This window comes from Protomyctophum parallelum, assembly GCF_964188405.1.
Source record: "Protomyctophum parallelum genome assembly, chromosome: 19".
Lineage (NCBI taxonomy): Eukaryota > Metazoa > Chordata > Actinopteri > Myctophiformes > Myctophidae > Protomyctophum > Protomyctophum parallelum.
In genome coordinates, this window is record NC_139717.1 from 2,716,802 (window position 1) to 2,732,986 (window position 16,185).

The 16,185-nt window shown below is 40.9% G+C and overlaps 1 protein-coding gene across 1 annotated transcript in view; it reads right to left on the reverse strand.

Annotated features, from left to right (window-relative positions):
- znf513a (zinc finger protein 513a) overlaps positions 1-15,808 on the reverse strand; it is a gene marked incomplete at its 3' end in the record, with an annotated part of 27,399 nt that extends 11,591 nt beyond the window's left edge. Inside the window, 3 exon segments of the mRNA XM_083789941.1 lie at positions 4,024-4,155; positions 12,851-12,974; positions 15,669-15,808. Coding sequence (XP_083646067.1) covers positions 4,024-4,155; positions 12,851-12,890 — 172 coding nt within the window. The 5' untranslated portion in view covers positions 12,891-12,974; positions 15,669-15,808.
- Between the last annotated feature and the right edge of the window lie 377 nt (positions 15,809-16,185).

Consider the following 16,185-nt stretch of genomic DNA (forward strand, 5'->3'; position numbering starts at 1 on the left):
GGAAAGGTACTATGTTTACCCAGGGTAACTGGACTAAGGAAAGGAAAGGTACTATGTTTACCCAGGGTAACTGGACTAAGGAAAGGAAAGGTACTATGTTTACCAAGGGTAACTGGACTAAGGAAAGGAAAGGTACTATGTTTACCCAGGGTAACTGGACTAAGGAAAGGAAAGGTACTATGTTTACCCAGGGTAACTGGACTAAGGAAAGGAAAGGTACTATGTTTACCCAGGGTAACTGGACTAAGGAAAGGAAAGGTACTATGTTTACCCTGCAGGGTAACTGGACTAAGGAAAGGAAAGGTACTATGTTTACCCAGGGTAACTGGACTAAGGAAAGGAAAGGTACTATGTTTACCCAGGGTAACTGGACTAAGGAAAGGAAAGGTACTATGTTTACCCAGGGTAACTGGACTAAGGAAAGGTACTATGTTTACCCTGCAGGGTAACTGGACTAAGGAAAGGAAAGGTACTATGTTTACCCTGGGTAACTGGACTAAGGAAAGGAAAGGTACTATGTTTACCCAGGGTAACTGGACTAAGGAAAGGAAAGGTACTATGTTTACCCAGGGTAACTGGACTAAGGAAAGGAAAGGTACTATGTTTACCCAGGGTAACTGGACTAAGGAAAGGAAAGGTACTATGTTTACCCAGGGTAACTGGACTAAGGAAAGGAAAGGTACTATGTTTACCCAGGGTAACTGGACTAAGGAAAGGAAAGGTACTATGTTTACCCAGGGTAACTGGACTAAGGAAAGGTACTATGTTTACCCTGCAGGGTAACTGGACTAAGGAAAGGAAAGGTACTATGTTTACCCTGGGTAACTGGACTAAGGAAAGGAAAGGTACTATGTTTACCCAGGGTAACTGGACTAAGGAAAGGAAAGGTACTATGTTTACCCAGGGTAACTGGACTAAGGAAAGGAAAGGTACTATGTTTACCCAGGGTAACTGGACTAAGGAAAGGTACTATGTTTACCCTGCAGGGTAACTGGACTAAGGAAAGGAAAGGTACTATGTTTACCCTGGGTAACTGGACTAAGGAAAGGAAAGGTACTATGTTTACCCAGGGTAACTGGACTAAGGAAAGGAAAGGTACTATGTTTACCCAGGGTAACTGGACTAAGGAAAGGAAAGGTACTATGTTTACCCAGGGTAACTGGACTAAGGAAAGGAAAGGTACTATGTTTACCCAGGGTAACTGGACTAAGGAAAGGAAAGGTACTATGTTTACCCAGGGTAACTGGACTAAGGAAAGGAAAGGTACTATGTTTACCCAGGGTAACTGGACTAAGGAAAGGAAAGGTACTATGTTTACCCAGGGTAACTGGACTAAGGAAAGGAAAGGTACTATGTTTACCCAGGGTAACTGGACTAAGGAAAGGAAAGGTACTATGTTTACCAAGGGTAACTGGACTAAGGAAAGGAAAGGTACTATGTTTACCCAGGGTAACTGGACTAAGGAAAGGAAAGGTACTATGTTTACCCAGGGTAACTGGACTAAGGAAAGGAAAGGTACTATGTTTACCCAGGGTAACTGGACTAAGGAAAGGAAAGGTACTATGTTTACCCTGCAGGGTAACTGGACTAAGGAAAGGAAAGGTACTATGTTTACCCAGGGTAACTGGACTAAGGAAAGGAAAGGTACTATGTTTACCCAGGGTAACTGGACTAAGGAAAGGAAAGGTACTATGTTTACCCAGGGTAACTGGACTAAGGAAAGGAAAGGTACTATGTTTACCAAGGGTAACTGGACTAAGGAAAGGAAAGGTACTATGTTTACCCAGGGTAACTGGACTAAGGAAAGGAAAGGTACTATGTTTACCCAGGGTAACTGGACTAAGGAAAGGAAAGGTACTATGTTTACCCAGGGTAACTGGACTAAGGAAAGGAAAGGTACTATGTTTACCCAGGGTAACTGGACTAAGGAAAGGAAAGGTACTATGTTTACCAAGGGTAACTGGACTAAGGAAAGGAAAGGTACTATGTTTACCCAGGGTAACTGGACTAAGGAAAGGAAAGGTACCATGTTTACCCAGGGTAACTGCACTAAGGAAAGGAAAGGTACTATGTTTACCCAGGGTAACTGGACTAAGGAAAGGAAAGGTACTATGTTTACCCAGGGTAACTGGACTAAGGAAAGGAAAGGTACTATGTTTACCCAGGGTAACTGGACTAAGGAAAGGAAAGGTACTATGTTTACCCAGGGTAACTGGACTAAGGAAAGGAAAGGTACTATGTTTACCCAGGGTAACTGGACTAAGGAAAGGAAAGGTACTATGTTTACCCAGGGTAACTGGACTAAGGAAAGGAAAGGTACTATGTTTACCCAGGGTAACTGGACTAAGGAAAGGAAAGGTACTATGTTTACCCAGGGTAACTGGACTAAGCTCAAGAACTTGTTTACAGCCAGGCCCTGCTCATAGAACATTTCATGGTAGGGGTTCAATGCCTTGTCCAAGGGCACTTCAGCGGTGGTAATTTTAACGTGCCGGTCCGGGGATACGAACTATAGCGACCTTCCGATATCAAGACCGCTCCGCAAACTGGTCGGCCACCGCTGCCTAATGAGGTGTACATTTGCATTGGTAAAACTAATCAAAAAGGTTCTCAGCGATACTAAAATGGTAACGCGACAGCAGACAAAAATGTGCTATTATGGTACCGGTAAGAGCAAAATAGCTGTGCAGCAAACTAACATAGTTGGAATGGTAGCCTAAAATAGTCAGTTATTTATCAAGGGGACCTACAAGAAATGTCAACTACATCTGCTAGTTTGAATTTGCAACACTCACTACTCAATTATTTCAGGCAACCCGCCTGAGGAGTTCACAGAAACTGTGCAAGTTGGGGCTAGTAGGTTGATCATGAAAGGTTAACCCATTTTGACCTGGGAACCATTCTACAAAAATGTCTTCTAGATCCTGACAGTTTTGTGAAAAACCTCATGTTTCTAATGTCAGTGGTTCTCACAGGGTTAAAACCTCATGTTTCTAATGTCAGTGGTTCTCACAGGGTTAAAACCTCATGTTTCTATGTCAGTGGTTCTCACAGGGTTAAAACCTCATGTTTCTAATGTCAGTGGTTCTCACAGGGTTAAAACCTCATGTTTCTAATGTCAGTGGTTCTCACAGGGTTAAAACCTCATGTTTCTAATGTCAGTGGTTCTCACAGGGTTAAAACCTCATGTTTCTAATGTCAGTGGTTCTCACAGGGTTAAAACCTCATGTTTCTAATGTCAGTGGTTCTCACAGGGTTAAAACCTCATGTTTCTAATGTCAGTGGTTCTCACAGGGTTAAAACCTCATGTTTCTAATGTCAGTGGTTCTCACAGGGTTAAAACCTCATGTTTCTAATGTCAGTGGTTCTCACAGGGTTAAAACCTCATGTTTCTAATGTCAGTGGTTCTCACAGGGTTAAACCCTCATGTTTCTAATGTCAGTGGTTCTCACAGGGTTAAACCCTCATGTTTCTAATGTCAGTGGTTCTCACAGGGTTAAACCCTCATGTTTCTAATGTCAGTGGTTCTCACAGGGTTAAAACCTCATGTTTCTAATGTCAGTGGTTCTCACAGGGTTAAAACCTCATGTTTCTAATGTCAGTGGTTCTCACAGGGTTAAAACCTCATGTTTCTAATGTCAGTGGTTCTCAAACAATTTCAAGTCAAGAATCTTCAAAAAATGTAATTGGCCTAAACCGACCACCATCTGAAAATATGTTGTTCCAAGGACCTCCCCAGAAGCAAAGATTTGAGTTAAAAACGTTCGCTCTGAAAGAATATATATTCATTCAAGGATTTGCGCCACATTTTCACGATAAAAAAAAAAAAAGAATAGCAGACCTACAACTACAAGCTTGTAGATCTGCTATTTCTCAATAGCTAAAGTTTAACACAATGCTTAAAACACCAAAAGGGGTTTCCCGTTCTGAATGGGCTTAGCAACGAACCAGAACCCCAAACCATGTAGCCCTCCTTCACACACTAGTAACACTCCCCCCTGATTGGAATTCAAGATGGCAAACCTGAGAATTTGTCCAGGCCTAGGATCTTGTCATGATCAGAGTCACCGAATGCGAGTTCTTGTCCTAGAAGGAAGTCGGTCTCTAAGGTGAGGTTTGCCGGAGCGTCGAGGGCTACACCATCTTCAGAATCCACTGTGTACAAACAAGAGAAAGCGGTCGGCCATGTTACTACTAACACAATATATTATTATACCTCCCAGAGTTTGAATTCAGGCTAGTTGTTTATATCGATTTGTATGGAAACGCCGTAGCTGCTATTCAGCACAACGTTTGCAAACAATCATTAAGCATCGCTTACTCTCTGTGTGTGTGTGTGTGTGTGTGTGTGTGTGTGTGTGTGTGTGTGTGTGTGTGTGTGTGTGTGTGTGTGTGTGTGGTCGCCATGGGATTAACCCATTCTGACCTGAGATCAGATTCTAAAAATGTCTGTTTGAAAATGACAGTTTTCTGAAAAAGCTATGTTTCCATGTCAGTTGTTCTTTGATTTTTCAAAAATAGCTAAAGCATAACGTAAAGCTAACACCAAAAGGGGTTTCCGCCTAAAATGGGATTAAACACATTTAAAGTCATCAAAGACAGAGAAAATAGCATTTGATCAATGCAGAAACCGTGTTAGCCATGTTTGACATTCGGAGTTCCTTCCTTCCAGCAAGGTTGCTCCTCTCACTGAAAGTATGTATGTAATATGTATACGTATACGCATTATGTACATATGTATAAAAAAAAATGGTAAATTTATACAGCTCTTTTGTCCAAAGCACATTGTGCATTACATTCACCCATTCACACAACGATGGCAGAGCCAGGGAACCATGCAAGTTTCCAAAATACATTTGGCAAACCCCCAGACCCAGGGGTCCTTTGGCATCACAATCATTTTCACCACTTTAAAGGACAACTTTAGTTTTTTTCAACCAAGGTTCATGTTTTAGGTTGTTATTAGAGAAACTAAAAGGTGAGTGTTCATTTTCTTTCATTTGCTGCTTTCTTTCGTTTTAGGGATTTTAGCAGTTTTCGACAGGGGGGCGGGGGCATTCGAGCATGGGGCTAAATATGTATTTTTTAACACAATTTTATGGTGATTTATTTTTTTATGGTTTACTATAGTCCTAATAAACGCCAGGAAATTACATCTGGCCACAAAAGATCACGGGATCTATTGAATGTGACAAACTGACATATTGAGCCTATACACACAGTATAAGCCTTCCCCCAGTAGGCTACCTTCACATTCAGTAGATCCTGTGATCTTCTGTGGCCAGATGTAATTTCCTGGCGTTTATTAGGACTATAGTAAACCATAAAAAAAGAAATCACCATAAAATTGTGTTAAAAAATGCATATTTAGCCCCATGCTCGAATGCCCCCGCCCCCCTGTCAAAAAAAATCCCTAAAACGAAAGAAAGCAGCAAATGAAAAAAGATTAACACTCATCTTTTACTTTATCTAATAACAAACTAAATAACAAAAAAAAACTAAAGTGGCTATTCAAAAGAATAGTAGAGAATCTTTTTTTATACACACATACAAATCTCTTCTAGGGGTCCCGCGGGTAACACATACATTATACATTTCCTCCTTCCTTGACATGAAACACTTTGAGGACAGATGGATTTGATTAGTCCATTTTGGGTTCGGGAACCCCTTTTGGTGTTATAGCATCATGTTATGCTTTAGCTAGCAGATCTACAAGCTCATAGCACGCCACTGAGTGGCGCGCTACGAGCTTGTAGGTCTGCTATTTTCGAAGAATCGTAGAAATGCGGCACAAATCTTTGAATATAATTATATTCTTTTTCAGAGCGAACGTTTTCTTTATTTCGACGTCGGGCCTAAAATGGGTTTAGTCAAGTTGACAAACGGAGCTGAAAACAGCCGTTCACAGTACGGCTCCACACTAGAGCTCTCAAACTCTGCCCGAACCCGACCAGGCCCGACCCGACCCGACATTTTAGGGCCGGGCCGGGCCTAAAATGTATGCTAATAAGTAGGGCCGGGCCGGGCCTGGGGCTCCATGAAAAAAAAAATATATATATTGAATTTGTTTAGAATAATAAAAATAATAGTTCTGTTCTGTCTGTTTGTGTATTTATCTATTATGAAGATGGTGCTGACTGGCGTTTCACTTTTACTCTGTGTAGAGTTCTCAAATTCTGCACAAACCCGGACCCGAAGCCGACATTTTAAGGGCCGGGTCGGGCCTAAAATCTATGCTTTTTACAGCAACTTTTACATTTTAGGTTTAGTTCTAGTCTCTTGAATGAGTTTATTTAGTTTTTTAGTCACAATTTAGTCACCCGGAATGTCTGTGTTAGGTCTAGTTTTAGTTTACTAAATATCCTAAGATTTTAGTCGACTAAATCTACAGTTGATTTTAGTCGAACAAAATGTATTTTGGCGGGCCTTGATGCCGTCGTATTATGACAGTTTTTTTCCCCCCACTAGCTGAAAATAGCAAGTTGTGAGCTTGTAGATCAGCTATTTTCAGAATGCAGCTAATTGTAAAATGACTTATACTGGATCTCTTGTCCACTAGTCCCTTCCTAACATTTTAGTCTAGTTTTTATTTGACGAAATTGTCAGTATATTTAGTCTTAGTTTTAGTCTCATCGTAGCTTAGTTTTCATTTCGTTTCCATTTAGTTCGTCAGTGAAAAAAGGTAGTCGACGAACATTCTTCGTCTTAAAGGAGAATTCCATACTAAAAGGCTTTCTTACCTTTCTTTGTAGTTGTTACGTCCCCACCAAAGAGGTCCAGGTGTTATTTTGTGCAAAAGCTCCTTATTGGCTATTTCCCCTACCATAAGCCCTAAATGAATTGCATTGAATTGAATGGGGCTATGGGGTGTTGTGCTAATTCGCTTATTTCCATCGAAATAAGTAGTAAAGTGTGCCGCTTGGGTTATTATTTACATTATGAAGAGAGGATATATACAAAAAATATATAATTTTGAGCGATGGAAATAAGCGAATTAGCACAACACCCCATACATCCCATTCAATTCAATGCAATTCATTTAGGGATTATGGTAGGGGAAATAGCCAATAAGGAGCTTTTGCACAAAATAACACCTGGACCTCTTTGATGGTGACGTAACAACTACAAAGAAAGGTAAGAAAGCCTTCTAGTATGGAATTCTCCTTTAACTGTAGGCCTAGTCGACAAGAACAGCACTGCGACAGGAGTCAGGACTACCATTTTGTTCAATGGGGCAGTTCCTCATTTTCAGTAATGTTATTTTACCAATAGCATGTTGTTGATAAAATGATATTTAAGGGGCCAACAAGCACAAGGTTTGTAGGCACAATTATGTGTCAGTTGTTTTTTATTGTATTATGCCGCAAACAGCATAAGCACCCTATTGCTTTTTTGAGCGGTGCCTCCGCTCCATTACGCAGCTATGTGTGTCCCTATGTATGTATGTATGTCTGTCTGTGCGTCCGAACACGGAAAGCTGCAACACGATAACTCTGTCATTTCTCGACCGTTTCGGACGCGGAAAGGCTCGCCGGAACCGGGCCGGCCCCCTGGCCATGTTTCTAAGAGCCATATTCTGTTAATTGATGACGTGGTTTGGGCTTTGGCAGACGACAGGCAACCCCTAATGACAACTGAAGGAATACGCACGAGGCCAATGATGGCGTGTCGCGCTCACTGCTTGGCCCCCTGGTGGTGTTGCTGCTATAGCTAGGAGGTATATTTTAATGTCGTCTCTTTATATGCTATGGGTACGTGAATACGATGAAGGAATTATCAGCCCATTATCCAACCCTCCGGGCACAGCAGCGTCAATTTGATAGGCCTGTGCTCGGCTGGATAACCTTAGGACGACGATGAATGTGAACGTTAAATGGTGAGTCGTGTGGACCGTGGAACACGACGGTAGGCTAGCGGCACAGTAGGTTTCAGATGAATCATCAGCGTTCCACACCGTGGACATCATCTCGTTTAACCCATTCTGACCTGAGATCAGATTCATACGAGGTTTCCACTGGACACACACTGGTCTGACGAACCCATTCTGACCTGAGATCAGATTCTAAAAATGTCAGTCGTTCTTCGATTTTTCAAAAATAGCAGACCTACAAGCTCGTATCGCGCCACTCGGTGGCGCGATATGAGCTTGTAGGTCTGCTATTTTTCAATAGCTAAAGCACGACATGATGCCAACACCACAATGGGTGCCCGTTCAGGATGGGTTAACCCACTGGTTCCCAAACCGTTTTCATGTCAAGGAAAAGATATGCCAGGGACCCCCATGAGAGAAGGTTTGTTTTACGGCTCTAGCAGTGATTCTCAACCAGTTTAATTTCAAGGACCCCCAGTTTGACATGTATTAGTAGATGGACCCCCATTTAATGGCATTTATATCTCCCCAATTTATGTTGTAAAATCAATGTTAATTTAACTCTGAGAGCATACAAATGGAACCAAATGGACCCGTTAGGGTCCATTTGGTTCCATTTGTACACTCTCTGAGTTACAGACCCATAAGGCATTTGAAATTTAAAAAATATATATATATACTTTTCAGGATTCCAATTAAAAAACTAGCAAAAAGGATTCAGGATTTTAATACAAATAATAGCAAAAAATAGCTGATCTACAAGCTCAAAACGTGTCGCAAGATCGGCTATTTTTGTTATGACAGTAAAATGCAATGTGGCCCTCTGGAGTGAGTGTGGAACTATAGTGGCCCTCTGGAGTGAGTGTGGAACTATAGTGGCCCTCTGGAGTGAGTGTGGAAATATAGTGGCCCTCTGGAGTTAGTGTGGAAATATAGTGGCCCTCTGGAGTTAGTGTGGAAATATAGTGGCCCTCTGGAGTTAGTGTGGAAATATAGTGGCCCTCTGGAGTTAGTGTGGAAATATAGTGGCCCTCTGGAGTTAGTGTGGAAATATAGTGGCCCTCTGGAGTTAGTGTGGAAATACAGTGGCCCTCTGGAGTTAGTGTGGAAATACAGTGGCCCTCTGGAGTTAGTGTGGAAATACAGTGGCCCTCTGGAGTTAGTGTGGAAATATAGTGGCCCTCTGGAGTGAGTGTGGAAATATAGTGGCCCTCTGGAGTTAGTGTGGAAATATAGTGGCCCTCTGGAGTGAGTGTGGAAATATAGTGGCCCTCTGGAGTTAGTGTGGAAATATAGTGGCCCTCTGGAGTGAGTGTGGAAATATAGTGGCCCTCTGGAGTGAGTGTGGAAATACAGTGGCCCTCTGGAGTGAGTGTGGAACTATAGTGGCCCTCTGGAGTGAGTGTGGAACTATAGTGGCCCTCTGGAGTGAGTGTGGAAATATAGTGGCCCTCTGGAGTTAGTGTGGAAATATAGTGGCCCTCTGGAGTTAGTGTGGAAATATAGTGGCCCTCTGGAGTTAGTGTGGAAATATAGTGGCCCTCTGGAGTTAGTGTGGAAATATAGTGGCCCTCTGGAGTTAGTGTGGAAATATAGTGGCCCTCTGGAGTTAGTGTGGAAATACAGTGGCCCTCTGGAGTTAGTGTGGAAATACAGTGGCCCTCTGGAGTTAGTGTGGAAATACAGTGGCCCTCTGGAGTTAGTGTGGAAATATAGTGGCCCTCTGGAGTGAGTGTGGAAATATAGTGGCCCTCTGGAGTTAGTGTGGAAATATAGTGGCCCTCTGGAGTGAGTGTGGAAATATAGTGGCCCTCTGGAGTTAGTGTGGAAATATAGTGGCCCTCTCCATCGTCAAGGTTTCCCACCCCTGAACTAATTGATTAGTCCATCATCCCCCACCCCCCTCCCCTTTTCCACCCTCACTGTATATGTTTTTCCCCCTCTTGTTAATAAATAGCAAAATCAATCAATGAAAAAAGCATCCTGCAAACAGACCTTGAGAACAGCACAGACAGCCACCTCACACAGACGGTAAAGTCTTCCTCCCTAGGAGATAGGGACGGTTTCACATTCCATGTGTTCCACATCAACATGAATACACACAGGAGGGTCAACAGCTTGTGTTGTTATAGTGTTGGGGAAGCAGGCCTGGTTCATGCAGTGCTCTTGTGCTCTGGCCCCTACACCTAGAGTTAGGGGCCCCTACACCTAGAGTTAGGGGCCCCTACACCTAGAGTTAGGGGCCCCTACACCTAGAGTTAGGGGCCCCTACACCTAGAGTTAGGGGCTCTGGCCCCTACACAGAGGCCCCTTTTCCACCGGTTGGTTCCCAGTGGGAACCGGTTCAGTTCTTTTTGGTTCTTAGTCCATGAGCCAGAGCTCCAAAATTGAAACGTTAATTATGAATTGAGTGGGCAAAACCATACCTATATTAGATTGTTATCGCCATTAAACTCCCCCAATTGAGTACAGATTTTACATTTTTAAATATGCAAATGAGGCATTATGTAGGAAAATATGCAAAATAATCAAAAATATGAAAAAGCTACTACTGTGGAAGGGTTATCATGTATTAATTTACTTGTATTGATCCTATAAACAATTTAATACAGGGTATAGTTTGCCCACCAATTTTGGAGCTCTGGCTCATGGACTAAAAACCAAAAAGAACTGAACCGGTTCCCACTGGGAACCAACCGGTGGAAAAGGGGTCCTAGAGTTAGGGGCCCCTACACTTAGAGTTAGGGGCTGCTAAGGAATCATGCAGTTAATATGAAGAAATTGATCAGTTATATAAATTGCAAGAATGGCAGCTGCAGTTAGAAAGCAAAGCTGTACCCACTGTTCCATCTAAAATATGTTTTACACTATACCTGGGGAAATCTTGTTGTTTTTATTTTATAATCTAAAACAAAAAGCAGATCTACAAACTCACGAATCAGGATGCATTGTGAGCTTGTTGATTGGGTATTTTCACTATTTTAGCATGACACAGCAATGTACAAATTAGAGCTTAAGTGGTTAATCAGACTCCTCGTAGTTTATTAAAAATAAATTTGATTAATTTAAGAAGTAACTGATAGAATTGTAATCGATAGTTTCATCCTGTCCGGTCACTTGAATTCACCAGCTGTTGTCAGTCACTTCTTCACTATTTTTTTTTTTATATATATATATATATATATATATATACTAGGGCTGTCAAAGTTAACGCACTATTAACTAGTTAACACACAATCCTTTTAACGGCACTATTTTTTTTAACGCGCGATTAACGCACTGTGAAGTTTGACAGAATGGTTGAGAGATGCATTTCAATTTTACACTGAAGAGTTGAATAATTGTTAAACAGCTGCATTACTTAAGTTAATTTAAGTCTACACAATTAGAAAACTTAGAAAACATGTTATTTTGATCAACATGGCCTGTTATCTCTCGTAATGGTGCCATTGGCCAACATCAATACAGTTCTTTAGTTTGGGTCTGGAAGGCTAAATGTCATCAAATGGTGGTTCCGTGGCTCAAATGCAGAATAGATAATGGACCTTGATATGAAGAATCTTGAAAACCACTGATTTAAGGTATATTTAGAACGGATAAAAAATATGCGATTAATTTGCGATTAATCACAGTTAACTATGGACAATCATGCGATTAATCAGATTAAATATTTTAATCGATTGACAGCCCTAATATATATATATATATATATATATATATATATATATATATGACTGCCATGAGTTCTAGACTCAGAACCAAAGTTCTTTTGGTGGAAATAAAAAGAGGGCCAGAGAGAGACACCCAGTGGCCTCACTTCTGATTGCATTATGCCACCATCTAGTGGCCACATTGGTGTATAACAGAAGATGGGCATTATTTTACCATGGGCCTTGAGAAATGCTGAAATGTCATTTTTTTTGTATAGTAGATCTGCATGGAAATGCCAAACCTCCATGCTATTTCTTGGAGGTATTGGATGTCTTGCGGTGCACTGGTGTGCTTAGTTAAAAAAAGACATATATATTCTGAATGTGCCAATGCGCGTTTGTGTTTTCCCTAGTTTTTTTTTTTCGTACTCATAAAATGTCCCCTGGGAGCCATCTAAAAGACCACATCTGGGTCCCGGGAGACCCATTACACTGAAAACCTATTTACATCACGGGACCTGAGATATTGCCACTCATCGTCAGACAGTTTGGGAGCATTTGAAAATGTGTGCAGAACTGCAGACTTTATCTTTTACTTTGCTGCTTTTGTCCTGCCCGGGCTTACTTTATGTGGATACAAGCAATCCAACAATATTCTCCAGCCTCAAGCAGTTCACCCAGTTTACCAACTAGAGAAGTAATTATAGAGCCCAGGGTTTATTAGCTCCGTGGGACATTCGTTTCACAGCATTGTCAGTATCGCTTTTTGGCCTAAATGAATGGAAGTTCTGCTGAGTGGTACAGTATAAGTAGTTACAGTACGGTATATGCTCAGACTTAACTACCCTATTTGAAAATGTCAGCACTTTCACTTATCCCATTCTGACAGGGCACCCATTTTGGTGTTGGCGTCATGTTATCCTTTAGCTATTTAAAAATAGCAGATCTACAAGCTCATATCGCGCCACCGAGTGGCGCGATACGAGCTTGTAGGTCTGCTATTTTTGAAAAAATCGAAGAGCGACTGACATTTTTTAGAATCTTATCTCAGGTCAGAATGGGTTCATCAGACCAGTGTGTGTCCGGCGGAAACCTCGTATGAATCTGATCTCAGGTCAGAATGGGTTAAGAACGTCTGATGGCCAAAACTGACAAAGTAAAAAAATGGTTCGCAATGTTTTCATCGTTCAACATTGGATGGGATAAATGAACCCTTAAGCCACAAACTGTCCGAATAAATGACAATAATAATAATAATAATAATATTAATAGATAAAAACACTATTCAAAACTGCCTTTTCATTTTTTGACGTGATCGTTAATCACTCACACTTGACAGGTTGTGGATTCTGTTGTTTTTTTCTTGGCATCTTCCGATTAGCCCCTCTCTTTTTTGCAACCTCTTCTGGACACCTCCAAAAGCATCAGCTCATTCTAAACCTTCAGTATGATGTCTGAAGGTGAAAACACAAAACACAACATGGCATTTACTGTGAACCGCTTTCTCTGGGTGGAACAGGGCGTTGTATGAAGAGCATGTTAGGAACTATTTAACCCATTCTGACCTGAGATCAGATTCATACCGAGGTTTCCGCCGGACACACACTGGTCTGATGAACCCATTCTGACCTGAGATCAGATTCTAAAAAAATGTCAGTCGTTCTTCGATTTTTCAAAAATAGCAGACCTACAAGCTCGTATCGCGCCACTCGGTGGCGCGATATGAGCTTGTAGATCTGCTATTTTTAAATAGCTAAAGCATAACATGATGCTGACACCAAAATGGGTGCCCGTTCAGAATGGGATAAAGAGCATGTTAGGAACTATTTAAGAATAGAATATTATTATTATTATTCAAACAGAAAATAACATGTTCTGGGTGCTTGTATAAGTTAACCACTTAAAGGACAACTTTAGTTTTTTTTCAACCAAGGTTCATGTTTTAGGTTGTTATTAGAGAAACTAAAAGGTGAGTGTTAATTTTCTTTCATTTGCTGCTTTCTTTCGTTTTAGGGATTTTCGCCGTTTTTGATTTATGGTTTCATTCGAGCATGGGGCTAAATATGTATTTCTTTACAATTTTTTATGGAGATTTTTTTTTTTATTATTTACTATAGTCCTACTAGACACCAAGAAATTACATCTGGCCACAAAAGATCACAGGATCTATTGAATGTGTCAAACTGACATATTGAGCCTATACACACACAGTATAAGCCTTCCCAAAGTAGGCTACCTTCACATTCAGTAGATCCTGTGATCTTCTGTGGCCAGATGTAATTTCCTGGGGTTTATTAGGACTATAGTAAATAATAAATAAAATAATCGCCATAACATCGTCAAAAAATACATATTTAGCCCCATGCTCGAATGCCCCCGCCCCCCTTTCAAAAAGAGCTAAAATCCCTAAAACGAAAGAAAGCAGCAAATGAAAAAGAAATAACACTCATCTTTTACTTTCTCTAATAACAACCTAAAACATGAACCTTGGTTGAAAAAAACTAAAGTTGTCCTTTAAGCCCTATTTCTATTTTAGAAATGTTTTGAATATTTTGAAAGATTGATAAAAAAAAAAAAGAATAATGATGCAGGGTTAAAGTGGTTAACCTTTGCTTTCAATCACTATTACCATGACAGATAAGAGTTTGTGTTGACCCCGCAAATTTGACCAACTGGAGCCTACAGAGAGAGAGACAGATAGCCCCCCCCAGGGAAAATCCATACGCGTTCTGGGTTGCACCACTTATATAGTTTAAATAGACTATGGCTAAATGAGTCTACACATTAAAATTAATACTGAATGAAAACATAAAATAGTATAAAACCATAGCTCCATCGCAGTATTAAATATGACAACATCGTGGAATAAACGCTTTAATATTTGTTTCTGTGGAGACTATAGAGTAGCTTATATAGATACTATGTTGTTATAATTCCTTATTTTTTTTGTGGGGGAGAGCTAAATCAAAACAAAGTTGCAGGTCGTTAAAACCCATTCTGACCGGGTACCCATTTTGGTGTTAGCATCATGTTATGCTTTAGCTATTGAAAAATACCAGATCTACAAGCTCGTAGCGCGCCACCGAGTGGCGCGCTACGAGCTTGTAGGTCTGCTATTTTTTTGAAAAATCGAAGAACGACTGACATTTTTAGAATCTGATCTCAGGTCAGAATGGGGTTAATCAGACCAGTGTGTGTCCAGTGGAAACCTCGTATGAATCTGATCTCAGGTCAGAATGGGTCAAACCCAGCAGTTTCTATTTATTTAATCAAATGCATAATGTTGAGATGCTGGTAGGCAACAATAAGCTATAGGCCTATAGTAATAACGTCATATAGCATAGCAAGAGAGGTAATATTAGCTTTGACATTATTGGACTAGTAGAGATTTGGAAGCAAGCAAGTGGGTTAGTTAAATATTAGCAACCACACAGTCAGAGCTAGGCATTATTGATTCAGACAGAGTTAGAATAGAATGTGAAAACAGGCGCTATAACATGCATGTATATATATATATATCCCATATTCTTTGTGAGGTTCCTCTTGAAGGCATTACTAACAAACACCGACAGTGAATGAAAATGTGACATCAATGCAGACAGACAAGTAATGTAATAACTACTTTACTACAATTGCAGTTTATTTTGGTGGTTAAAAAAAAAACCATCCACAGAAACTGTGCCATAATTTGTACAGTACACCAGCTGTCCAGCATATAGGGGAGGTAACGCCTATATTAATCACCCATAGCAACGGCTCACACAAGCTTGATGCTAACTAGACATTTCCAAAAATAGTACTCCTCCGAGACAGTTAAAGATCATACTATTAATAAGTAGTATCCATGTTAGTATGCGTCTTAATCTTAACTGTAGCACACCATTTAGAAAATGTACAATTACTCAACCTAGTTTAAGCCTAATTTAAGGCGTTATATCTCGTCAGCTATAACGTTGACATGTTGTAGCAGCAGACTGTCTTGTCTATAGTGCAGAAATACAATGAGCTCCATGTCACCGTTAGCTACCCGAGCCGTGTCAAACCAGGCTAAATTAGCCCGACAGGCTAAAGGTTTACTTAAAACTAGCTATCAAGCTAACTCACCTAAAAAAAAACGTCAATATTCCTTTTCGGGTGCGGATATTTACCGTCAAGGTGCGACGCCTCGTCGGATGGGAAATGCACTCGGTCTGCCGCGGAGCGTCTACACATCCGCCATTTCTTTATGAGCCGCGGTGACAAAGAAAGGCAATTAATGGTGTTTTTCATAACTTAATTGATTTTGTGATTTTCCCATTGTATACATTGTCTTCCGCTTACGCGTGCTTCCGCTTCCTAAAACAATTTCCTGTTTTAGGCCAGGCGCCCCCCGCGCTGCATCATGGTCGATGTAGTCATTCAGGGCAGGGATGTTGCCCTGTCACGAGAATAGGGTGACCCAGATGTCCCTCTTTGCGTGGGACAGTCCCTCCTCATTCCCAAGACTTTTCAGGCGTCCCACAAATTGAGACCCGGCCTGTCCCACATTGTGACTGGCAGGCAATTGCATCAGTGTTCAAATGCCCTAATAGTTGGCCTTCTGTTGTAAAGCTCTCTCATTGTCTCTTCCTGCAAGATGTGTTTAGGCCTCTTAAAATATAGCGCAAACATAAAAATAAAGCATGA